Source organism: Octopus bimaculoides, chromosome 7, assembly GCF_046866305.1.
Source record: "Octopus bimaculoides isolate indiv1 chromosome 7, ASM4686630v1, whole genome shotgun sequence".
Lineage (NCBI taxonomy): Eukaryota > Metazoa > Mollusca > Cephalopoda > Octopoda > Octopodidae > Octopus > Octopus bimaculoides.
The window spans coordinates 47,585,401-47,613,391 of NC_142934.1; the positions used below are offsets into that span (position 1 = coordinate 47,585,401).

A 27,991-nucleotide genomic window follows, 5' to 3' on the forward strand; every position below is an offset into this window, starting at 1 on the left:
CCCACTACACTCTCTGAGTGGTTGGCGTTAGGAAGGGCATCCAGCTGTAGAAACTCTGCCAAATCAGACTGGAGCCTGGTGTTGCCATCCGGTTTCACCAGTCCTCAGTCAAATCGTCCAACCCATGCTAGCATGGAAAGCGGACGTTAAACGATGATGATGATGATGATCTATATACTAAACTCATTGCTGTGCTCATTGCTAACAGCACCTCTATATGCCCTTGCAAGCCATTCATGTTTCCCCAGTTTTCTTAGCGGCACCAGGTTACTCAGTTAGGAACCCTGCTAAAGTCTTTTTGCAGTTGATGAATGCTAAGTATAGAAGTTTACTTCTAGTTAAGTCATTCTCTATTAGTTGTGTCCCTAAGAAGAGGATATTGTTATTACTTCTTCTTGACACAAACCTGAACTGCATGTTATTCATTTTGTGCCTCTTACACTTCACCTCTCTACTGCAGTTGTCAATGATACTGCTATACCAGTTACTAAGTATGACAAACTCACATATTACCCTATAGGCTATCTGTGCAACTAGCACATGACCTCACTTAGCCAGTTATTTTCAGCATATCAGCAACTATACCTGATGGTCTAGCTGTCTCTCTTGCTTTCATATCCTTAATCAATCTATTATAATACTGTTAACTTGGATGGCTGGTCTCTCTGTTGGGTTTACATGGGGTAGACCCTCTTTCTCTCAAGAATTCTCATTCAACAATCTTTCATAACAGCACTTCCATGCTTCTTTCTTTTCAGCATTGGTAAGGGCCAATGTACAACTATCATTCTAATGCACATTTCTCCTTTGATGTCTTGATCTCCTTTTGCACACTGATTTGCTATCCAGAAGACCTACATGCCATGCATCCTCACATCACAGAATATGTGAGAACCTCTTACATTCTGCTTCTTCCTTTGATTTAATCTCTTTTCTATCTTCTTGGTATTGCTCTCTATGGCTCCCTGTCTTCCGGTATTCGCAATCCTGTTTCTTGCTTAAATGGTTCTGAATACAGCACAGTGAAAACTGTACTAAATGGGCAACTCAACAATGGGGACACAACAGTGAAAAGATAAAGGAGAGGGAGGCAGGGTCAGAGGGGAAAGAAACACAGAGTGGATGTAAAAGGGTGAGGTAAGACTGTATTTGCATATAAAAGGAGTGTTCAATTTATAAAAAAATAACAAGTTGCCTAGTAATCAGGTGAGAAAGCAACAAAGAAGAATATATCATAAAAAAGCTTCAGGAAACTGTTTTGTAAAAGTTACAAAAGCATAGAAAATAAAAAAATATAAATGAATATACATATACATATACCTGAAGAATGCAGAACACTGCTGCTCCAAGCAAGCGAAACCAATGTGAATAGCGTAACTCAAGGTACTGGAATGGGAGAAAAAAAGATTAAATAGAAAAAATTAATTAGAAAGAATAATAGAAGTCAAGTTGATATTTTTATGAATAATTTTCTATCAATCAAAACAAAATATTTTTTTTTTCTCACAAGGCAAAATGAACAACTTTGGTTTAGAGAGTTTTCAGCATCTGCAATAGAATGTTGACCTCTCCAAGGAAATATTAACCAATGGGGAAAACTTTATTTGGTCACTCAAACCGCTATTAACAGCTGCTATTTTTTGCTGAAATCACAACCTAATAACATAAGAAAAGAGGGGACACATTGGATAATAGAATCCAGAAAAAAAAATGTCTTATGAGTGAAATGGGTTGCAAAAACTTTCTGGAAGGCTGTGTATGTGTACACACACACACACACACACACACACACACGTATATATGCATAGATATCACTCACAAATGGGAATGACTGGGTAACACATACCATGCTTTCACTGATTGTTTTAGTTGTCTCTGCTGAATCTGACCAAATACAGACAGCCACTTCAGACTCCAGCTTTGACACACCACAACATCCAGGAGACAATGCACCACCTAGTCCAGGAATCGAACCCAAGACTTTATGATCAAGACTTCAACACTCTAAGCTCTAAGCCACACACCTTAAAATATATGTATACTTTTATTTTTTTATTAGTTTTAGTCATTTGACTGTGGCCATGCTGGAACACTGCCTTTAGTTGAAGAAATCGACCCAAGGGCTTATTCTTTGCAAGCCTAGTACTTATTCTATCAGTCACTTTTGCCAAACTGCTAAGTTAAGGGGATGTAAACACACCAACATTGGTTGTCAAGCGATGGTGGGGGAACAAACACAAACACACAAGCATATACATATATATATATGACAGACTTTTTTCAGTTTCCATTTACCAAATCCACTCACAAGGCTTTGGTTGGTCCAAGGCTATAGTAGAAGACACTTGCTCAAGGTGCCACACAGTGGGACTGAACCCAGAACCATGTGGTTGGTAAGCAATCTACTTACCACACAGCCACTCCTGTGCCTTGTGTGTGTGTGTGTGTGTGTGTGTGTATCTTTATATTTGTATTTGTCTGTCACTTCTTGACACAGTGTTGTGGTGTTAAGTCCTTTTAACTTAGAGACTTAAATAAGTCTCTAAGCTAGAGACTTATTCTGTTAGAGACTTAAATAAGTCTCTAACAGAATAAGTACGGGAGTAGATCTGAGTAACAAAAAACTCTTCAAAGAGGTGCCCCAGCATAGCTGCAGTCCAGTGACTGAAAGCAGTAAAAGAAAGATGGTCACAGTTAAAATACTAGTCGGAGTCATTATCCACTCACTAAAGACCTATCCCCAAGCAAAACAGCTAAAGAGTCCTGATGGTGAGTTGCTTTATTGACTGACTGATTAATTTTAATATTCAACATCATAGACCTTCTCATTCATGGTTAACCTGAGATTAAAAATTAGTCTGCCACAACTCATTTATATCTCTATAATGATGAGCATGGCTGGGTACCTTTGATCACCTAAGGTTTACTAAACAGGGATTAAACAGCTCCAAACTATTGCTTTTGTATTTTTGCTCATGTTTGCTTGCAGCTGAAAATTTTATCACTCATTTAATTTTCATCTATTTTCTTCAAGTGGCCACAATTGAGATGTATTTCCCCAAACCAGGAAATACATCTCACTGTCTCCCATTAGTTTTAGAAGGGCTTTAGTTTCATGTGTGTGTCACTGCCTACAACATGAATATAGTTGAATGGTCTTCATCCTCTATTATCATACAAAAGCTACTAAAATATAACATTTGATACAGCCTGTTATTCAGAACAATAGCAGTAGCCAGCAAAGCCTATCCTGTGTTGTGCAACAATAGCAGGAATGAACAGAATGAATCCATAAAGTCTTGAGTTCATGCTATGAGATGCTCTGAGTGCTTATGAGAATCTTGGTGGATGTAACATCAAGAGGATCTTGAAATTTTTTCTTCATAATCCAGATTTTGACTCCATAGAGAAGAATGTTGCCTTTGTTGCCTTTGAATGTTGCTTTGTTGCCTTTGAATGTTGCTTTGTTGCCTTTGAATGTTGCTTTGTTGCCTTTGTTGCCTTTGAATGTTGCTTTGTTGCCTTTGAATGTTGCTTTGTTGCCTTTGAATGTTGCCTTTGTTGCCTTTGAATGTTGCTTTGTTGCCTTTGAATGTTGCTTTGTTGCCTTTGAATGTTGCCTTTGTTGCCTTTGAATGTTGCTTTGTTGCCTTTGAATGTTGCTTTGTTGCCTTTGTTGCCTTTGAATGTTGCTTTGTTGCCTTTGAATGTTGCTTTGTTGCCTTTGAATGTTGCTTTGTTGCCTTTGAATGTTGCTTTGTTGCCTTTGAATGTTGCTTTGTTGCCTTTGATTGTTGCTTTGTTGCCTTTGAATGTTGCTTTGTTGCCTTTGAATGTTGCTTTGTTGCCTTTGAATGTTGCTTTGTTGCCTTTGAATGTTGCTTTGTTGCCTTTGAATGTTGCTTTGTTGCCTTTGAATGTTGCTTTGTTGCCTTTGAATGTTGCCTTTGTTGCCTTTGAATGTTGCTTTGTTGCCTTTGAATGTTGCTTTGTTGCCTTTGAATGTTGCTTTTGTTGCCTTTGAATGTTGCTTTGTTGCCTTTGTTGCCTTTGAATGTTGCTTTGTTGCCTTTGAATGTTGCTTTGTTGCCTTTGAATGTTGCTTTTGTTGCCTTTGAATGTTGCTTTGTTGCCTTTGAATGTTGCTTTGTTGCCTTTGAATGTTGCTTTGTTGCCTTTGAATGTTGCCTTTGTTGCCTTTGAATGTTGCTTTGTTGCCTTTGAATGTTGCCTTTGTTGCCTTTGAATGTTGCTTTGTTGCCTTTGAATGTTGCTTTGTTGCCTTTGAATGTTGCTTTGTTGCCTTTGAATGTTGCTTTGTTGCCTTTGAATGTTGCTTTGTTTTCCTTTGAATGTTGCTTTGTTGCCTTTGAATGTTGTTTTGTTGCCTTTGAATGTTGCTTTGTTGCCTTTGAAATACTTAAGGGGTAAAGGTTTCCTTCGGTCATGAATGACTATGAGATTGCACTTAGAAGTTACTCTTCAAGGCACGAGCCTGGGCAAAGTAGTATATAGAAGACTAGCAGTTGCCCATGCACACCAGCCTCTCCTCGCCCCACCAGTGATGTTATTCAAGGGAAAGGCCAATACAGATTGACACCAGTGATGTTGCAGCTCATTCCAACAGCTGAGTGAACTAGAGCAACATGAAATAAAGTGTCTTGCTCAAGAACACAACATACAGCCCTGTCCAGGGAGCAAATTCACTACCTCATGATTGTATACCTCTGACACTTTAACCACTGAGCCATGTGCCAATAGCTAGATATTTTGAAGCTTGTTACGAGCACTTCAGGCTTGTCCCTTGCGTGCCAGAAAGTTTTTCTTACTATCAGCAATATAGGACCCAAGGTATTTAAAGCCACTGACCGTTTGAAGTGTGTGCTGTCATTGGAACAAATTGGTAAGGGGCTTTCATCTTCACTGATGGTCATGTACTCAACCTTCTTTTACAGCATTAAATTCTTGAATGGCGTTTGTAGGATTTTCGAGCGAGATCGTTGCCAGTGCCCCTGGACTGGCTCTTGTGCGGGTGGCACATAAAATACACCATTTTGAGTGTGGCCGTTGCCAGTACCGCCTGACTGGCCTTCGTAGGATTTTTGAGCGAGATTGTTGCCAGTGCCCCTGGACTGGCTCTTGTGTGGGTGGCACATAAAATACACCATTTTGAGCGTGGCCGTTGCCAGTACCGCCTGACTGGCCTTCGTGCGGGTGACACGTAAAAGCACCCACTACACTCTGAGTGGTTGGCGTTAGGAACGGCATCCAGCCGTAGAAATTCTGCCAAATCAGATTAGAGCCTGGTGTAGCCATCTGGTTTCATCAGTCCTCAGTCAAATCGTCCAACCCATGCTAGCATGGAAAGCGGATGTTAAATGATGATGATGATGATGATGGAGAAGAAAGAGAACCTAGTTTTCTAGGTGGGGAAGGAAGAGTCAATCAAGCAAAACTGGGCAGTAAAAAGTATCTATTTCAAGCTGTAGCTAAATTGTATTTTAAAAATCTTCCTCAGAAGTAAAGAACCACGTTCATCCTTGACCATCGCAGACCTTCCTGGAGTGGAGACATTGATGTAATTTATGTTTAGTTTGAATACCTGCAAGTCTAAACTAATAGGGAGAATGACATGCAAAGAGATTTCCAGAAAGTTGATGTCCTGGGGAAGTCACTGGCTTTAATACTTAGCATAATACCTGGGTGGGGAGTCAATAGAATAGGGGTTGCAAGGAAGAGAGGAGGAGAGACAGACAGGTTTAGATGCAAGTGGTAAGGAACTAGCTAGTATTGAGGAGTAGAGCATGTTATAGTAGAGGTAGAAAAAACAGAGTGAGGAGAGTACTTCTATGAACTATGGGTGGAGTATACTTGTAAGAGATCCTTACCAATCAACTACATGGCTGTCTTTTCCATGTGGTGTAGGATGTTAGTTAGGGCCCAGCTCAATCTTGATTGATCAAACTGCTCTAGTCATGACCATCTAATCTTTTACTCAAACATTGTGTATCCAGAAGCACATGGTACAATCTTTTATCTTCTACTTGTCTCAGTCATTTGACTGCATCCATACTGGGCCACCACCTTGAAGAATTTTTAGTTGAATGAATTTCTCCTCTTCACACAGTACTTTTTTAAAGCCCGGTACTTATTCTATCAGTCTCTTTTGCAAAAACCACTAAGTTGTGGGAATGTAAACACACCGACACTGGTTGTCAAGCGGTGGTGGAGGACACACATAGATATATATGTATATGATGAGCTTCTTTCAGTTTCCATCAACCAAATCCACTCACAAGGCTTTGGTTGGCCCAAGGCTATAGTAGAAGACACTCGTTCAAATGAACATAGTGGGACTGAACCCAAAACCATGTGGTTGGGAAGCAAGCTTCTCACCTCACAGGCACACCTAGTAACTTTAACTTAGCTATCATCTCACTTTGTGTTGTTGTTTATATAACAAAGGGCTAAAAAGCAAAAAAAAAAAAAGAAACAATATAGCCTGACACAATGATATCCTGCCTGCTAGAAACAAAACAAATACAAACAACACCAAAAAACAAAACAAAACAAAATAAACCCAAATCAGAATGCTCAATATAATCATAGATATCAGTTTTATAAGGTTACCAAGAGAGAGATTAAAACTGACATTCGGCATTGGTTGAATGCATATTGCAAAACAGGACATTACTTGTGCAATCGGGCAGTGCACAAACTGGATTGGTCTATTTCAAAGCAGTACGCATGCTTTTTAACATCTGCATTATTAACCAACCAAGAAATAAAAATCGTTACAAACTGATTTGTGTATGGTGACAAATTAGTAGACAAATAACAACAGAACTTTACCCTTCACCCTCAAAAATGTAATGTTGGAAAGTGAACACAAAATTGGAAATATTTTTATCAACTAAGAACTAGAGTTGACCCTTTTGTTACTATATTTCAGTTGAAATACTGTTTTTCTTTCAATTAATTTTGAAAATAATAAGAATATATTAAAATAGCTTTTGTCATTAATAAGCTGGTGTTTGGAACATAAATTAACATGAAATTTTAATTGGAAGCTTTAATTTAGACTACTTTAAATCAAGAAGTTTGTGCCATATAACCAAGGGCTGTCTCAGGCAGTTTGGTGTCAAAAAGGTTAAAGTGACAATCAGCCAGCTGAAACAAAGTTTTCATACACACAATGACACTATTATCTATGATTGCGTCATAAATCCACAGACTATAACACACTTGTTCAGTTGTTTTCTAGCACAAGTATCATGTCCTTCTGTTAATTTTACGATGTACGAAGGAAGCTAGAGAGAAATGCATTCAGATACAGTAGATCAATGTGAGGTTTGCATGATAAGAAAATGTCCGTTGTAAATCTTAATAATTTTGCTGAATCGATATCCATGATTTTTTATTTTTGCTTATTTCAGTCATTAGACTGTGACCATTCTTGAGAAATTTTAGTGGTACTAATTGACCCCAAAACTTATTTTCTTTTTAAGCCTGGTATTTATTCTATTGGTCTCTTATGCTGAACAGGTAAGTTACAGGGATGTAAACATACCAACACCAGTTGTTAAGCAGGGGTGAGGGTCAGACACAGACATGCACACACACACACATACAAAGGGCTTCTTTCAGTTTTTATTTTCTAAATCCACTAACTAGATCTTGTTTGACCCAAGGCAATAGTAGAAGGCACTTGCCCAAAGTGCCATGCAATAGGAGTTAACCCATAACTATGTGATTGGGAAGCAAAGTACTTACCACAGTTATTGGGTCACTGGCCATGCTGGGGCACTGCCTTGAAGAGTTTAGCTGAAAAACTGACGCCAGTATATTCTTTTATTCTTTTATTTGTTTGAGTCATCTAACTGCAGCCATGTTGGGCCAACACCGTAAGTGGTTTTAGTCGAACAAATCGACCTCGGGGCTTATTCTTTGCAAGCTGAGGACTTATTATAGCAGTCTCTTTTGCCAAACCACTAAGTTATGGGGACATAAACACACCAACATTAGTTGTCAAGCGATGGTGGTGGGGACAAATACAGACACAAACACACAAATATATATACATACATATATATATATACATACATATATATATATATATATATATATATCATCATCATCATCGTTTAACGTCCGCTTTCCATGCTAGCATGGGTTGGACGATTTGACTGAGGACTGGTGAAACCGGATGGCAACACCAGGCTCCAGTCTGATTTGGCAGAGTTTCTACAGCTGGATGCCCTTCCTAACGCCAACCACTCAGAGAGTGTAGTGGGTGCTTTTACGTGTCACCCGCACGAAAACGGCCACGCTCGAAATGGTGTCTTTTATGTGCCACCCGCACAAGCCAGTCCAGGGGCACTGGCAACGATCTCGCTCGAAAATCCTACAGGAGCCAGTCAGGCGGTACTGGCAACGGCCACGCTCAAAATGGTGCATCTCATGTGCCACCCGCACAAGAACCAGTCCAGGGGCACTGGCAACGATCTTACTTGGCTTGCCGGGTCTTCTCACGCACAGCACATTTCCAAAGGTCTCGGTCAGTAGTCATCGCCTCGGTGAGGCCCAATGTACGAAGGTCTTGCCTCACCACCTCAGCCCAGGTCTTCCTGGGCCTACCTCTTCCACGGGTTCCCTCAACTGTTAGGGTGTGGCACTTTTTCACGCAGCTATCCTCCTCCATTCTCACCACATGTCCATACCAGCGCAATCGTCTCTCTTGCACGCCACAACTGCTGCTTCTAATGTTCAGCTTTTCTCTCAAGATACTTACACTCTGACGGGTATTCACATTGACATTACACATCCAACGGAGCATATATATAAATTCAAGGTGAATATGGTACTTAAGTTTAGGCACTTGTTGCTTATTTTGATTTTATATATATATATATATATATATATATATATATGCACTAGCAGAGATACCTGGCGTTGCCCGTGTTACATGCAATTGAAGAATGAAACTTTTCTGTTATATTTTCTTTAAGGAACTGGAATACATATGATTCGAGTTTCATCAAAATTGCACATGAGGGTTCTTTCCCTCTTTACACACCCTAAAAAAATTCTAATCATGACACATGTATCCCACACTATTGATCTTTATGCGCATATTCCAAAATTCCAGTCTTCTGGAACCTATAAAAAGGATTTTGCTCCTGAAAAATGGAGCTTATGGAGCTCTAAAATGTGGGAATGAAGGCCCCTATTGGGGGTAGGTGTGTTAATGTCAACCAGAGAAGTTGAATTGTTGGGAATGCTTTTAACTTGGGTCTTATAGTATACCTGTATATATGTGAAAGTATAGTTTCACTTTAATAGTTTCAATATGAAATTGAAAGTATTTAAGTGAAAGTATCTGACATTACAGTAGAGTGACGTTATTGTTTCACTTTTGACACGTAATACTGAAATAGTGGAGGAGATATGATATTGCTGTGGGCTCAAACTATGCAAGAAGGTAAAAATTCTTTTGGCCTAAGACACTACATAGACCCTAATTAAGGCATGTGTAAATTTGGAATGAAATTGGTTGTATAGTTCTCGAGTTTTAGGGATTCACACAGACACACATTGTCATCTTTATATATATAGATATATACACACACACACACCCAAACACACATATATATCGTTGCCAGTGCCCCTGGACTGGCTCTTGTGTGGGGCCGTCGTAAGATTCTCGAGTGAGATCGTTGCCGGCGCCCCCGGACTGGCTCATGTGCGGGTGACACATGAAATTTTTCGAGCGAGATCATTGACAGTGCCCCTGGACTGGCTCATGTGCAGGCGACACATGAAATGCACCATTTTGGGCGTGGCTGTTGCCAGTGCCGTCTGGCTGGCATCCGTGGGATTTTCGATCGAGATCGTTGCCAGTACCCCTGGACTGGCTCTTGTGCAGGTGACACATGAAATTTTTCGAGCGAGACCATTGCCAGTGCCCCTGGACTGGCTCATGTGCGGGCGACACATGAAAAAAATTTTTCGAGCGAGATCGTTGCCAGTGCTCCTGGACTGGCTCTTGTGTGGGTGACACATGAAATTTTTCGAGCGAGACCTTTGCCAGTGCCCCTGGACTGGCTCATGTGCGGGCGACACATGAAAAAAATTTTTCGAGCGAGATCGTTGCCAGTGCTCCTGGACTGGCTCTTGTGCGGGTGACACATGAAATTTTTCGAGCGAGATCGTTGCCAGTGCCCCTGGGCTGGCTCTTGTGCGGGGCCGTCGTAGGATTCTTGAGCGAGATCATTGCCAGTGCCCCCGGACTGGCTCATGTGCGGCTGACACATGAAATTTTTCGAGCGAGATCGTTGCCAGTGCCCCTGTACTGGCTCATGTGCGGGCGACACATGAAATGCACCATTCTGGGCATGGCCGGTGCCAGTGCCGCCTGGCTGGCCTTCGTGGGATTTTCGATCGAGATCGTTGTCAGTGCCCCTGGACTGGCTTTTGTGCGGGTGACACATAAATTGCACCATTTTGAGCGTGGCCGTTGCCAGTACCGCCTGACTGGCCTTCGTGCGGGTGACACGTAAAAGCACCCACTACACTCTCTGAGTGGTTGGCGTTAGGAAGGGCATCCAGCTGTAGAAACTCTGCCAAATCAGATTGGAGCCTGGTGTAGCTATCTGGTTTCACCAGTCCTCAGTCAAATCATCCAACCCATGCTAGCATGGAAAGCGGACGTTAAACGACGATGATGATGATGATGATGTATATCAATATAAATACATGAAAGTCAATGAAGTTGGGTAAAAAAAGGTGATCATGTACATACTTTCTTGCTGTTGTGATTAGAACATCTCATTGTAAACAATATTCCTTGTTTTTCCTTGTGGAGCATATGCAAATAGGTTTGTTTTGCTTCCCACTCTTGAGCAGCCAACATACAGTTGTGCATGTGAGAAGCAGGGCTCTTCCAAGAGAAGACCAGCCACAGAGAGGGTTTGACCCTGATTTGTTAATGGACATGGCAAAAGTGACACGAAGGGGGAATTGCAGTCTTCTGAATGTAAAAGGAATGTCTGCTCGTGATGGAGTAAGAGGAATTCTTGGAATAAAGACGTCATCACTTTTTCCACATCTAGAAAGAATGGTAGCCTCGATAACGTGTAGCATCATCTTCTATATCCCTATGATTCAAATTTTATCAAAATTGCATATGAGGGTTCTTTCCTTCTTTACACACCCTAAAAAAATTCTAATCATGATACATGTATCCCATACTACTGGTATTTATGCGGACATTCCAAAATTCCAGTGTTATAGACCCTGCAAAAAGGATTTTGCTCCTGAAAATGGAGCTCATGGAGCTGAAAAATGTGGGAGTTAAGGCCCCTATTGGGGGTGGGTGTGTTAATGTCAACCAGAGAAGTTGAATTGTTGGGAATCTTTTTAACTTGGGTCTTATATGTATTGTTTGAATTTCTTTGAAATAGGAAATATATGTTCACTGGGTTTGTAAAAGAGAGCAAAGCTATAGGAAACCAAAAGACGAATGATCACGATAATCAGTCAGCTACCCTAGCCTAGTTGTTACTACTCCTCAATGTAGGATTCCTCACCACACAGGTGACAGGCACGACCCAATTGAAATAACAACGTGTGACGTTTGGAGTAAAGGAAAATTAAAGTGTCGCCTCTGGAGTTTGCAAATGACCACTATATCGATAGGTAACTGGGCAGAAAAAATTTACAATCAATAAATGTCTTAGAACAACCAGTCACTCATCTGGGAAGGCCTTGAAATCAATGTTACCAACTGGGGACTATGTGTGACCCAGTGATAATAAAAAGACTCAAAGGAGGTCTGTAATGAAATAATTTTAGTCAACACTTTGCAAGTGAATCAGTGGAGGCAAAGATGTGTCTCATTTACTTGACAATCTATGCACCACATTGCAGAAATCACAATGTAAGTATATCTGAAAGGATAGTCTTACACTGTTGTACCGTTGAATTACAAATAATGCTCATCTGTTATGTTCGGGTGACCCTATAGGTTCCAATAGTACAACTGTATTCGTCTTTGCTTAGGAAAAATGACTAAAGTGTGGGTGTGAAGTCCCCATGAAGGGGTCTTTGTAACTTCTAAGAAGAAGACAGTTTAGAAATATTACTTTATTTGTGTGTAATATGTATGGTTAAAATTTCATCAACATCAAAAATATATAAATTTTCATGGGGGTTATGGCCGTTATGCATAGAATATAATTTCCAAATTTCATAAAGATCCATTCAGTACTTTTGACGTAGTTTGGGATAAAAAAAATTACTAATGTGTGTGTTTGTGTGCATGTGTATGTGTGTGTATGGGTGTATATATGTATAGATATCTGTATGCATGTATATATGTGTACATATTACATGTACATCTATATCTATACATCTACACATATGTATACATGTATGCATATAGATCTATATCTATATATATATCTATATATATATCTATACATATACATCTATATGTATACATGTATACATATACATCTCTCTCTCTATATATATGTATATATATACATGTATATGGATACATTTGTGCAGATATATATATATATATGTATGTATGTAGGTATATATGTATGTATGCCTGTATATATGTGAGAGTATAGTTTCACTGTAGTAGTCTCAGTATGAAAATGAAACCATTAAAGTGAAAGCATCTGTCATTACAATATCGAAATGTGATTGTTTCAGTTTTGATACTGAAACAGTGGAATAGTTTCATTTTTGAAGTGATTGAATGAAATGTTTGACTGTCAATGTGAAAGTGACTTGTACAGAGAAATTGTGTTGGAAAATACGCATGTGTATGTTTATGTGTGTATTTACGTAGGATTGGTATTGTGTCTGTTTCTTTTACTGTCAGTGTTTCTTCTTCCTTTCTTTTGTATTTGTTGTTGGATCGTTCATAAAGGTTCATATGAGAAAGTAGGAGTTGAAAGGATTTGTAAAGGTAGTAGAAAAGAGGAAATTAGATTTTATTAGAGGGGAAAATGTTAATTTGTGTAATTTTATGGATTTTATCCGTAATTGGGAGTTATTTTGACAGAAAAAAAATGACGCTGTGACCCAAGTTATGGTATTTAGAATATTAATTCCGATTCTTTCATCCAAGAAATTTGGAATTGTGTAAATGTATGAATTTTAAACATATACACACACAGAGAAAATCTGCCTTTTATAGATAAGATATATATATATATATATATATATATATATATATATATATATATATATATTTCTATCGTCTTGGTTTAACAGCCTTCACTGTTTGTTTTTACTGTCTTGTTCTCACTGTCCTGTTTTTGTTAACACTTTCACCCACTGCAAAAAATCTCAAATTTTATTTAATTTGCTTTGCGGGAAGGACTGTTCCAGCGAAGACGCGTATTGTCCTTGCCTTCGAAACACAGAGTAGATAGAACAGGGACAACTGACGAAGGGTTATACTCTTTATGTTGCATGTCTCGTTTCTCTGTTTGTTTCTTTCGTTGTTCGAAAAAAGTTTGTTTTCTGTTTTCGTTTCTCATTGTGTTTAACGTTTTTTTTTATGTTCTGCACCCATATATGCATGTATGTATACATATAGATGTAGGTATGTACATATATGTATGGATATATGCATATATTTATATATTATTTATATTATTATTATATATATATATATATATATATATATATATATATATATATATACGATGGGTATCTTTAAGTTTCCATCTACCAAATCTACTTACAAGGCTTTGGTTGACTCAAGACTATAGAAGGCACTTGGCCAACGTGCCATGCAGTGGGACTAAACCTAGAACCATATGATTGGGAAGCAAGCTTACCACACAGTCACGCCTCATTTTTAAAATCTGGTACTTATTCCTTTGGCTTCTATTGCCAAACTGCTAAGTTATAGGGTTATAAACAAAAAACAAAGCAACAGCTGTTAAGTGGTGGTGGTGGTGGCAGAGAAACACAAGCATAAACACACACACACACACGTACATATATGTATATATATATATATATATATATATATATATATGACAGACTTCTTTCAGTTTCTGTTTACCAAATCCACTCACAAGGCTTTGGTTGGCCTAGGGCTATAGTAGAAACATTTGCCTAAGGTGGCATGCAGTGAAACTGAACCTGAACCCATGTGGTTTCCTTTCACACAGCCACACTTGTGTGTATGTTAAGCTTTCTGGGGTTTTTTTGTTTTTCTTTTTTTCTTTTATTTTGTGGGATGTACCATATCAGAGAATCATTAATTTTCTCAGGCACAGTCATTAGAGTTTCAAATAGAAAGCCTTGCAATATTCTAATTCTCTTCTTCCCGAGTTCAAACCCTACCAAAGTTAGCTTTACCTTTACCTTTCATCCTTTTGATGGAGTTGATTAAAAAGTAGCAATCTAGAGAGGTGGTTTGGTGGAACTAAGATTGTTGGACCAGATGTAGTGCAGCATTTGGCCCAATTTCTTGTGTTCAGAGTTCAAATCTGTCCAAGGCCTGCTTGGATAATGGACTTAATCAGTCACCCTATTTAACACCACTACCTGGTACTTTGAGTAATTTTAGTAGAGTTCACTCTCTTGTAAGTATCTGAGCCAAGTCACTGGTTTGAAGATATCTTCCTCCAACTTTCCCTCCCACCTTAGCACCAATCATTGAAACTCTACAAAGAGTCATGGGTACTACCTTCCCTCCTGATTATGATAAAGAAAAAAATAGATTACAAACAGTTAAAAACTACAACATCTTCTACAGTATATAGATATCTATGAATCCTTTGTGGTTACTTGATCCATTAGAAATAGCAGTTAAGTCTTCTTTATACCACACACCAACTATATTCTAACGAAAAAGTGGAGGATACATTGAATGATTCTTTCTATTTTAGGCACAAGGCCTAGAATTTTGGGAGAGGGGAATAGTTGTTTACATCAGCCCCAGTGTTCAACTGGTACTCTTTTACTCTTTTATTTGTTTCAGTCATTTGACTGCGGCCATGCTGGAGCACCGCCTTTAGTCGAGCTAATCAACCCTGGGACTTATTCTTTGTAAGCCTAGTACTTATTCTATCGGTCTCTTTTGCCGAACCGCTAAGTGACGGGGACATAAACACACCAGCATCGGTTGTCAAGCAATGCTAGGGGGACAAATACAGACACACAAACACACACACATATACATGCATATATACGACGGGCTTCTTTCAGTTTCCGTCTACCAAATCCACTCACAAGGCTTTGGTCGGCCTGAGGCTATAGTAGAAGAGACACTTGTCCAAGGTGCCATGCAGTGGGACTGAACCCGGAACCATGTGGTTGGTAAGCAAGCTACTTACCACACAGCCACTCCTGCAACACCCAAAAGGATGAAAAGCAAAGTCAACCTTGGTGGAATTTGAACTTAGAACACAAAGATTAATGAAAAGCCATTAAGCATTTTGTCCTGTGTGCTAACAGTTCTGCCAGTTTGCTGCCCCCAGGGACGCACATTAAATAATATAATTCTAAACACATTATATTTGAATGTAAGGCAGGATGGTCACAGCTAGAAGGCTTTTTATCATAGTTCTGTTCAATTAGAGTTAACCTAACACTAAACAACAACAACAACACACACACGCACACACACACACACACACACACACACACACACAATAATTGCAACAATAACCCTGGAGACAGAATACTTTTGATCACTTGATCAATAAAGATCTTAATTAGTTCACTAACAAGATAATTAATTGAGATAGCAGACCTCTATTAAAACAAACAAACAAATAAACAAACAAAAGAGCATTAATACTAGAATTACAAGGAATTTCAGTTCTATTAATATTGATATTTTTTTTTCCTTTTCTGTCTATAATTGGGACAAGGCTAAATATCTGGTGGGAAAAGAAGATGGTGGTGGTGGTGGTGGTGGGATGTTGTAATGTTGTCTGTTAACTACATACAATACAAGACTCCTATTCACTTCATGGTTTCCTGAGAAAGTCTGTAGGCAAGTCTACCCTGGCGGGACTGTGATACAGAAGGTAAAGGAAATAGCAGTGTCTGACATTACTGTGGGGCGACATAACGTTAGGCTTGATGAGATGAAATGCCAGTGGGACACATTTACATAGTTTATGATTACACATATAAACACACACACAAACACACATGTATGCAAACACACACATGCAAACACATACATGCAAACTCATACACACTCATGCAAACACACACACATGCAAACACACATGCACACACAAACATGCAAAATCACACACACACATGCAAATACACATGCACACACATGCAAACACACATGTAAACACAAACATGCATACATGTATACACAAATGCATGCACACATGCATACATCACACATGCATACATCGCACATGCATACACAACACATACATAAACCACACATGGATTACATATGCATTCATTTACATACACATGCATACATGCACATGCAAGCATGCATGCAAAATTATACATGAATGAATTATATATTTTTGCAAATATATGAATAGGTGAGGGGGGGGGGGCTCCAAAATGGGTCTCAGGGAGTAGCGTCCCTGCCTTCCTGAGCTAGTTTTCCACCAAATTTCTTTAAAATCATGGTACAGGTCTTAGTCTCAGGACCACTCATGTCTAGAAACTAAGGTTGGGGGTAAGCAAGGGCATGCTCCCTGTAGAAAATCCAGCTCCAAAACCACCTCATGATAGCAAAGGAGAATGGGCACCAGCCAGCCCGCCCAAAAGTTGGGACGGAGTGTACTAACCTACCTCAGTTGCTATGGCATTGAGGAAGATCCAGCCACTCCAGTTAATGGGGACAAAACCTGGATTTAAAACATTGAATGATGATGATGATGAATGCAATCAACCACATGCATGCATATTTAGTGAACAAACACAAATGCATACATGTGCATTCACACAATATATGCACAATTATACACTAATGAATTATTCTATTTTTGCATGCATATGAATGCAATTAACTATAGGTATATGCAGTCAGTGCACAAACAAAAGCTTACTTATGCATTCACACATTATGTGCATGATTATACACTCATGAATTATATATATTTGCAAGCATATAATTACAAGCAACGACATGTATGCACAGTTAGTGCACAAACATACATGTGTACATATGCATTCGCATACATATACACAATTATATACTAATGAAAGGTATTTTTTGCAAGCATATGAATGCAATAAAGCACATGTATGTGCAATTAGTGCACAAACACATATACACATTTGTGCAAGTGCATGAATGCACATACGTATGCGTGAGTACATGTATGCATACATATGTATAAATTCAGGACTTGCATGTATGCAACTACAACTGCATGCATCCTTACTATACACTTGTATATATACCAAAATGAATCAAAGGTCCTTTCAAGCCATAAGTTGGTGAGGTTGGTTACCCAGATTCTGTGTCTTCTATGCCCCCTCCCATACCTTGCGCCCAGATGGGACATTGGTTTGTGGTAAGATTACTAATTTTTGCCAGCTGATTGGCCTGGAGGAATGTGACATTAAATATTTTCATCAAGAACACAACCCCTCACTCAGTCCAGTAATTGAAAGCACAATCTTACGATCATGAGTGCACCTAACCACAAAGCCATGCATCTCCACACACACATACACACATATACACACCATAAACTAGCTCATTATATACGTGTGCAAGTGCACAGTGCATTCATGGATATGCACATATTCAGCAATTAATGCAAAGTTATGCATTTATGCAAATGCAGACACATGCCTATGTGCATGTACAAATATGCATGTGCAAAAATATGTGTAGGAATGTTAGAAAACATGTGCATGTATGCATGAGCAAATGTATAGATGAATGCATTTGGGCACATTGTGCATAATGCACACACGCATCCTCGCACAATGAAATGATGTATTCAAACATGGAAAATTAAAGCACTCATGCTTGCGCATATATACACATGCATATGTGTGCATGTATATGCATGCAAGTGCTTGAATGCATACATACATACATAAATACATACATACATGCATACACACATATATATGTATATATAGCTAGACTGATATATATAACAAAATAAAACAGGAGAGCCTGTTTATAAGATATTTAGATAGTTTATAAACGAACTTTAAATAATTTACAAATGAACTTTCCTGCCTTGTATTCTTCTGTATGTGTACTCTGTGACATACCAAACAGTGGATTCCATTTGAATGATGCATGGACTATAATGTGAATTTTCTTTATGGTTTCTGTTCCGATATATAGGAATATGCACGTAGTTCTAAATACTGGTCATTTAAATGCAATTTAATACATAAATTACATTTACATACAAACATACATAATACATTCATACGTAGATATATCTTTATATACATATATATATATATATATATATATATACAAATAAAATACACACACATCAAAAGTTCATTGACACCATCATTACTGAAAAATTTATTCGTAGAAGCTAAATAATATTTGGTGCATCTGAATACTTAATCTAGTATTTAATAGACATGCCTTGTGCATCATACATTAGCAAATTCAAAGTACAAAGCAATGTATGTACATGTAAAATGATATAATGAGGGGTGTCTATTTACTTTTGAGGTGTCTGTGAGAAAAAATATTCAATTCTCAAATCTCCTGACTTGATGTTTATAATGAGTATGATGATATGTATATACATGTACGTATATATATATATATATTCTTTATTCTTTTATTTGTTTCAGTCATTTGACTGTGGCCAGGGGTTTTACTCAAACAAATCGACCCCAAGACTTATTCTTTGTAAGCCTACTACTTATTCTATCGATCTCTTTGCTGAACAGCTAAGTTACGGGGACGTAAACACGCCAACATCAATTGCCAAGCGATGGTGGTGGGGAGGGACAAACACAGACACAAACACACAAATATCTACACACACACACACACACCTGCATGATTTAAAAAAAAAAAACTCGAATTTTTGGCATGGAATCAAGTACCCTGACTTCCTAATATGCTGCAAAGCTCTTATTTTTGTTCAGGAAAAAGGGTGTGGGGTGTGTGTGTGGGAAACCGGACCTCCCAATATGCTGTAAACTCCTTATTTTTGTTTGGAAAAAAAGGTTGGGTGGAAAACCGCCCCCCCCCCCCCATCCTGGAATCATTGGAAATTTCTTTTGTTTTCTCTATTGAATGAATTCCGGTGACCTCCTAATATGCTACTAAACCCTTTTTTAGGTCCGGAAAATGGCGTGAGGAGAGGTGGAAGCCTCGGAAATCCCTCCCCTCATTGATCTTTTCATCCGTATGATTTTCACTAAGGAAAAAAAAAAAAAACCGCAGATTTTTAGCTTGGAATCAAGTACCCTGATCTTCTAATATGCTGCAAACTCTATATTTTTGTTTGGGAAAAGGGGTAGGTGGGGAAACCGGACCCCCACCCCATCCCGGAATCATTGGAAATATTTTTCTTTTTATTGAATGAATTCTGGTGACCTCCTAATATGATACAAAACCCATTTTTGGGTCCGGAAAATGTGGTGGGGTGGGGTGAAACCCTCGGAAATTTCACCCCTATCCCCCATTTTCAAATACTTTTTGTTATTTATTTCTTTACCCATAATTTTAGATAACATTTTGCAGAAATACGTTTTCGAGAGAGTGTGGATTACATTAGATTGAAAATTCAAAGAAGTTTGAAATGAATAAGTGAAAATGCAGAGGTTATAGAAGTTAGTGGTAACGAGATAACGAACAATAAAATCATCTGAAAAAAAAACATGTTAGAGTTTTTGCAGTTATGTGTGAAATGAAGTAAAAGTATATTAAAACAAAATATCTTTTTCCTACCTCTTAAAATCACTGGATATAATCATCATCATCATCGTTTAACATCCGCTTTCCATGCTAGCATGGGTTGGATGATTTGACTGAGGACTGGTGAAACCAGATAGCTACACCAGGCTCCAATCTGATCTGGCAGAGTTTCTACAGCTGGATGCCCTTCCTAACGCCAGCCACTCTGAGAGTGTAGTGGGTGCTATTACATGCCACCGGCACGAAAGCCAGTCAGGCAGTACTGGCAACGGCCATGCTCAAAATGGTGTTTTTTACGTGCCACCTGCACAGGAGCCAGTCCAGTGGCACTGGCAACAACCTCGCTCGAATGTTTTTTCACGTGCCAGTGAGGCAACGCTGGTAACGATCATGCTCAAATGGTGCTATTTACGTGCCACTGGCATGGAAGCCAGACAGCTGCTCTGGCAATGATCACGCTCGGTAGGTGCTCGTGCCATCACAATTTGGATTTCACTTGCCCCAACAGGTCTTCGCAAGCCGAGTTTAGTAATATATATAATAATCCCAGATTGCAGAAAAAAAAAAAAAAAAATATATATTTGAAAAGATTTGTAAAAGTACCACATGTTCTGGAATTTTTGCTTACGAAATTCATGCTTCCAGTCTGGTTTGGCTTGGTTTCTATAGCTGGACGCCCTTCCTAATGCCAAACTACTCCAAGAGTATAGTGGGTGCCTTTTACATGACATCGGTATTGAGCATGACTTTGATTTCCCTTCACTTGATGTGTCTTCTCAAGCACAGCAGATTGCCATAGGTCTCGATCACTTGTTATCACCTCTGTGAGATTCAACATCCACATACACACACATACACACACACATATAAATGTATAGGAAGTAAAATTATATTACTGTGTTTACTCATGAATGATATAAGAAATTTTATATAAAACACCAGGTTTAAAATGGAGAAGAGTGTAGCACTTTAAAAATCTTGTGAGAAAAATATGAGGATAAATATATTATAATAATTTTTTGGGCACAAAACTTGAGAGTTGCAATACATTCAAGAAAACATCATACTGGGGTATGTTGCAAATGAAGATCAAAGAAAAGTTTTTGATCGCTTACCATATAAATATCAGGTAGATCTGCATTATAAGTCACTGGAAGAATCAAATGTGCCACAATAGCCATGGAGAGTGGAAAGGCTAAAATCAGGAACCAGTATGTGAGTCCTTGGTCTATCATAATAGCTGGTACTCCCATTATTGTGTTGGCTGAAAGGTAACTTGCTGTAAGAGATAATGCCACTGGTATGGTGTTAACAGCAACTCTGCGACCAGTATTTTTTTTGGTGATAAACCTATATATGGTATAGGCCAAGTTACAAACCACTGGCAGTAGAACAACAACAAATAAGAGAACAAAGTCAAGTGTACTTAATTCTTTTGTTTCAGAAGTCGTTGTGTTGGCAGACTCATTCATTTTGAAATAGTTTGACAATTTTTAATTCTAAATCGGATTGATAGAATATAAGGTTTGGTTTACACCAAAGGGGCTGATCTGTTTCTGTTACAAATCTGTGCTTTTAGTGTCTGTCTCTCTCTCCCTCTCTGTCTTACACATACATATGTAGGAATCTTGTTAGGTTAAGGCTTTTAATTTGGACGGATGAAGTTGTGATGTCACTTTGGTGAAGTGGTTAGTATTGTTTTATGGTTCACAGCAGAAACAAGTTTTCATTCCAATAGGCTATATTATACACTTTTTTGCATCTAAGGTATATATATATATAGTGTGTGTGTGTGTATTACAATACCAAGAAAAGTAATCAATTCTAAGTTGCAGGGGTAATGCATATAAGTATTTGAAGTTGAGAAAATCTTTCTATAACTCAGAGTTTATCATAGAAAACTATGTTAAATTTCTCAATTTAAAAGAGATACGCACACACATGTATATATTCATATACATGTGTGTGAGCATGTGTGTGTGTATTTATATATGTGTGTATATGTACGTATGTGTGTATCAGTTTGTTTTTTTTTAACTGACAGTGGCTTTTATGTTCTGAAGTTTGGACAGGAAATAAGAAGTCATGAATGTCTTGGAAAATAGATCAAGCATGTTTTAGATGTTTTTGATGCCGGTTTCTTTAAAGTTTTCTTCTTTGATTCTGAAAAAGAATTGAAAAAAAAAAAAAAGAAGTCAATTAATATTTTTGTTAATATATTACATATTCATATTTCTGACATGAATTATTGCTAAAATATTCTCAGATTTAGATTATTAATCACACCAAAGTTCTAAACTAGTCTGAAGATGAAGACATTGTGATTGTATGTGTGCATGTGTAAATAAATAAATGATTGAATGAATGAATTGATGTATGTATGTGTGTGTGTGTGTGTGTGTGTGTGTGTGTGTGTGTGTGTGTGTATGTTCTCTTCTGTTTTTAATTGACTTCTTCTTCAGAAGGAGCTGGTTTCTAACAAACATACAAAGCTCCATCCTTGGAAGGTTGATAAAAGAAATGTCACATTTTAAACTTGAGGGAAGTCAGCCCTTCAGGAAACATTCCTATGCATGCTGAGTGTTTCACATTCAAGTCTTCTTTGAGCTATGTTAGTCTGCCTGTTTTGAGGTTGTATGAGAGGTCATCAGAAAAGGAGTGCTCCCTGAGGAGCTCTCTGTTTTCATGAAGGATGTGTTTATTTTTGCTGCTGTTGTTTAGCAAGTGCTGTCTGAGAGAGACTATTCAATATTCGAAGGCTATCTGCACTGATCTCAAGCCTCAACCTACTTTGTCTCTTCTTAGAGCCTGTTCGCATCACTATTTCTGTAAAAGAAAAAAGGTAAGGTTACCTTCCTGAGTCATGCCATAAGCCCCAGTTTTTAGGTTTCCATGGCATATAAATTCCCCACCTGGATGGGATGCCAGCCTGTTGCAGGATTACTCATGTTTGCCAGCTGAGTGGACTGGAGCAATGTGAAATGAAGTGTTTCACTCAAGAGCACATGTTGCTTGGTCCAGGAATTGAAACCACAATCTTACGATCATGAGTTCAACACCCTAACCACTAAGCCATGTGCCTCCACTCACTTAATTCTGTGGAGATTTCCAGCTGATGTCAGGATCTTGTGGGTTTTAATGTCTATACAGTGGATTTCGTCTATAGACTAGTCAAGTATCCCAAATGTTGGAATCAGTACTGGCACTGCAAATGCATTGTGGGATATTGTTTTGTTGTAATAGAAGAGTTCCAGCTGCCATATTTTTCTAAGTCTGGCATAATATCCTCAGGTCACTATATCTTTATTCACAGTACTTTCATAAATGTTTTCATCTTTGCCCAGGTACTTATAGCATTTTTTGTATGGGATAAGAGAGAGTGAGATCATTGATGCACAAGTTTTGGGTCATTGGGACTAAATTTGCACTTTCAACAATCAAAGTACATTTCTTTTGACCAAATTCCATTTCGTTCAGCAGAAAATCTTATTAATTCCAGCTGATTTTTAGCATTGTTAATATTTTTGGCATGAATCTTGAGGTCATCCACAAAGAAATTATGGGTTACATTAATATCTCTTGCAGCTGCAGACCCAAACATGTAGCCATTTGAATTTTGTAGCAGGAATGCCAAAATAATAGAATTACAGGAAGAATATCACAAAGACTATCTTGGATTATTTGCATTATTATTTAAGTGTTTATACTTGTATCACCCAGAATTTGATAATTTGATTGGTGGAAAGTAATGTAAATAATATGCCCAGAGAATTCAGAAAAACCCAACAGATATCAATTGTATTGTACCTGATAAAGTGCTCCCACACAACTGTTGCTGAAATATATTCAGCTATACAGTGATTATAAAGAATAATCTTGTATAATGCTATATGAATATAAACTCAACAACTTTAAAAGTTTGTGTGTGCTTCAGAAACAAATGTTGCATTCTACAATTAAAGCCTGATATCCTCCAGCCTTGTGTTTTATTACACTCTGTTGAACATGCACACTGACATTGCACATCCAACAAAGCATACTGCCTTCATTTCTTTCAAGCTTATGCATGTCCTTGACTGTCACAGCCCATGTTTCACTGCCATGCAGCATAGCTGTTCGCACACAGGCATCATACAATCTGCCTTTCACTCTGTGAGAGAGGCCCTGAACTTTGCCCAGCCTAATCTTATTCTCACAGTTATGCTCTTAGAGCATCCCCCCCCCCTGCTAACTTGATCACCTAGATAATGAAAGCTATTTACTACTTCTAGCTTGCCCCCTTACTAGCAGTTGATGGAGCCTATTTTCTGCACATTTTCAGTGTTTATTGTACCTGTGCACCTTCCACATACAAAAGTTAGTTTCCCTATTAACCTTCCTCTGATGTTGCTGCACCTTTTATGTGTCCAAAGCTTACACTGGGTGCATCTTATTGAGTTTCTACTTACTACTATGACTTTGATTCTTGCTTGGTTAATTCTAAGACCCTTTGATTCTAGACCTTGCTTCCATACCTGGAATTTCTTCTCTAGTTCAGATAGTGATTCAGCTATAAGAGCAAGGTCATCAACATAGAGGAGCTCCCAGGGGCAGCCTGTCTTGAATTCCTCTGTTATTGCCTGGAGGACAATGATGAACCAGAGGGGGCTGTGCATTGATCCTTGGTGAACCCCTACGTGTACCCTGAATTCTTCGCTATACTTATTGCGCACACTCACCTTACAGGTAACATCCCTGTACAAGGCTTGTATGGCTCTCACCAACCACTCGTCTGTCCCCAGTTTCCACATTGATCATCAGATAAGGGATTGCGGGGCTCTGTCAAAAGCTTTCTCCAAGTCAACAAAAACCAAGTACAGAGGTTTATCTTGGTATTTCTCATGCAGTTGCCTTACCAGAAATATAGCATCAGTGATGCTTCTACCTGGCACAAAACCAAACAGCATCTCATCATATATATATATATATATACAGGGAGAATTCACAAAAAAAACAAAAGATGAAGACAGGTGGTGTAGAAAACAAACAGATGTATTAGTATAATGCTCGGGAATTGAAAATGTCTTTAACATTTTGAGCCTACGCTCTTATGTATATATTACATGTATATCATACATACACAGACACACACACATATATACATATATATACATACACACTCACACACACAGGCATGCATACCATAAACTACACAACAAAGAAAATAATCAAATTTAAGATTTTAAAACCTTTTTTTTTATTATTCAAGAGGTTATAAATATGAAACAATATGAATGTGGAAAAAACAGCTGAAGATATTTGAGATACAGATCTATAATTTTTCATGTATTTTATGATACAGTTATATCAGTTGTATGTATCTCGGTTGTGTTCACAAATATTTTTGTTGAAATTCATTTCATTTCATTCCACATTTTAGAGAAATGTGGAATAATAATGAGGAAACACTTGATATCTTTTGGCTGATCTTGCCATAACAGAATTTTTTTCATACTCCATGAATTTCATTATAAAGGAATTTAACACACACACACATTTTTATAGTTATATATTTATATCTATATATCTATCAATCTATCTGTTTGTCTATCTATCAACTATTATTATTATTATTATTATTATTATTATTGTTATTATTATTATTATTGAGTGAGAGAGCAGTGCATGCCATCAAAGTCATATGGGGTAAAATATACGAAGCCCAGTATACCCATCATGACTACCCATCTGATAAGGGTACACCAAGGCACATGCATCACAACCATATGTGCACGACATACATCACAACCATATGTGCATGACATGCATCTCATATCAAGATAAACAATGCATGACCTTGCAGGTGGGGCCCAGTTAGAATTTTCTTCAGGTCGAGTAGCCCATTTCGCTCAAAAGGTCTCTGAATAAGAGTTGTTTCAGGCTGTTGAGCAAAACACCCATGTTTCCAGTGGTGAATTATTCAAACCCCAAAATAATTCCTCTCAACACATGGCTAAGATGCTCCCCCAGTACTTCTGCTCATGATTTAAGATGCACATATCGTCAGCCACTAAACGACATGCTCAACTGGTTAAGGTCAAACAACTGACAAGCAAATCTGTGGTACTGAGCAGAATATTTGCTGTAGCCCATCTTTTTATACCAAGACAAAAACAATGTACAAGATAACACTTCCAATCAGTTAAGATCAGAAGCCATGAGAGCCACTGCCTGGTACTGCATCAGGGCATTTAATATTATTATTATTATTATTATTATGACGTACACACATACATACATTCATACATACATACATACAAATATACATAAATACATACATACATATATATACATTAAAGTTTGTTTTTATGTTTAGTTATAATAAAACCAGTTTTGCATTAATCTGATGGGTTCCTCTGTACTTCTGTAGAGTACATATTCATTATTCTTAAACAAGAATATTGACAGTGATTTTGAAGTCTCATGCAACTAAGCCAATGTTGGATATACAAAGGCCTAAAATAATATATAATACATATGTGTATATGTATATGTAGATGTGTGTGTATGTATACGAGTGTAAATGTGTGGGTGTGCACACATGTGTGAAGTTATTATTTCTGCTTCTTTGCATGAAATCATCTGCGTAAAAACACAGTTTTGTTGCCTTTGATTTTCCTGTGAATATCATATCATGAAGCTGTGCACTCCCAAAGTAACAGAATACAAAAAGAAAAATCCTTTACTTGTAGAACAAGAAAGGGTTGGTGACAGGAAATGCATCCAACCATAAAATATCACCTCAAACAAGTAGCCTTCCAACCTATGCCAGTATAATAAATAAGGAAGTAAAACAGATGAATGAATGAATGAATTTACAAGCACACATCTCTTCTACCACAAAGACACTCTTTAAAGACTGATGGATTTCTGACTTAAACAAAATGATAAGCAACTCCTTGCAAAAAAATAAGTCCTTGATTTCTTCTAGATGTCTACACAAGCAAACATTCTCCATTCATATAAATTTATAAAAACAAATTGAATATCTACAACAGAGGTTTTCAATCATTTTCTATCAATGGACCCCTTTGGCTACTATTTTATTCTGGTGGATCCCAAACCCATTTGATGTTTAAAAAAACCTGTTTCATAGAAACTTCTTTCAAAATACCTATTTTGCTTTTCACACATTAATTTGTGTAGGTTGAACTATGTAAAACGTCAGAGAAAGAAACCTAGCTCTTTCTTGCAATACATACCAACACATACACCTGAAGCAAAATTTTTTTCAGGGGCTGTTAAAATACTATTGTGGATATTGTGTTATGGAGACCCCAGTTTAGAACCAATGATCTACAATTTTCTGACAAACTGAAGCTCCTCCAAAATTCAGAACTCAGAACACTTTCCAGAACTGATAACAAATGCAGAAGATAAGCCATTGATGTATTAACAAACTGATCCACTATGAAAACTATAAGCTCATTTAACACTACATATTAAATATAATGAATTTATAACTGGTAAAGATATACACCAGTCATAAGCAAACTGTAGCCAGTGGGACTTCCTGAATTGTATGTCTAACAAAAAATTACCTTAAGTCTTTGTTAGTAGTATGGCCCACCTAATGATCTGCTATCTTGTGTGGCCTACTTCTTGATAAAGGTAGCCCATAACTGGTATGCACTTTCTATTTATGGTGTCTCTGTACACACCTGAGTTAACAACAGAAGGTAGTTTGACTTCAGAGCTTCTAAACCTTTTTTGAATTTATGACAAAACAGAGATCAAAGAAAAAACAAAATCATAAGTTAATTTTCACATGGATAACTAAAACTAGTTTTAGAGCTGAACAAATATTTCCAGAATAAAAATGCAGAAAACTATTACCTTCCTTGTTTTATGAATCATATTTTGTTATGCAACAAACAATATTATGTATGAATAACAGTTTTTGAGATACTCAAACATTAAATAGAGATTTTATAAAGCCTGAAATAGTATTTTTAAACATCTGCCGCACATCCAGGTATCTCTTGCAGTATGCCTAGATACTGCAAGTGGAGTAGCTAAATACTGTTCACAGCACATGGATTGTGAACTACTCAAATGTAGTGGCTC

At 37.8% G+C, this 27,991-nt stretch overlaps 1 protein-coding gene across 10 annotated transcripts in view; it reads right to left on the reverse strand.

Annotated features, from left to right (window-relative positions):
- The window catches only part of LOC106880188 (sodium-dependent multivitamin transporter), a 153,281-nt gene that overhangs the window by 57,176 nt on the left and 68,114 nt on the right, over positions 1 to 27,991 (reverse strand). For all 10 annotated transcript variants that reach the window (XR_016242629.1, XR_016242627.1, XR_016242628.1 and 7 more), the window contains 2 exons: positions 21,001 to 22,048; positions 1,321 to 1,386 (listed from right to left, as the gene is read on the reverse strand). Coding sequence is in view for 7 of the 10 variants with exons in the window: in XM_089355283.1 (XP_089211409.1) it covers positions 1,321 to 1,386; positions 21,001 to 21,357 (423 nt within the window). In the remaining 3 variants the exon portion in view is untranslated. The remainder of the gene's footprint in view (positions 1 to 1,320; positions 1,387 to 21,000; positions 22,049 to 27,991) is intronic.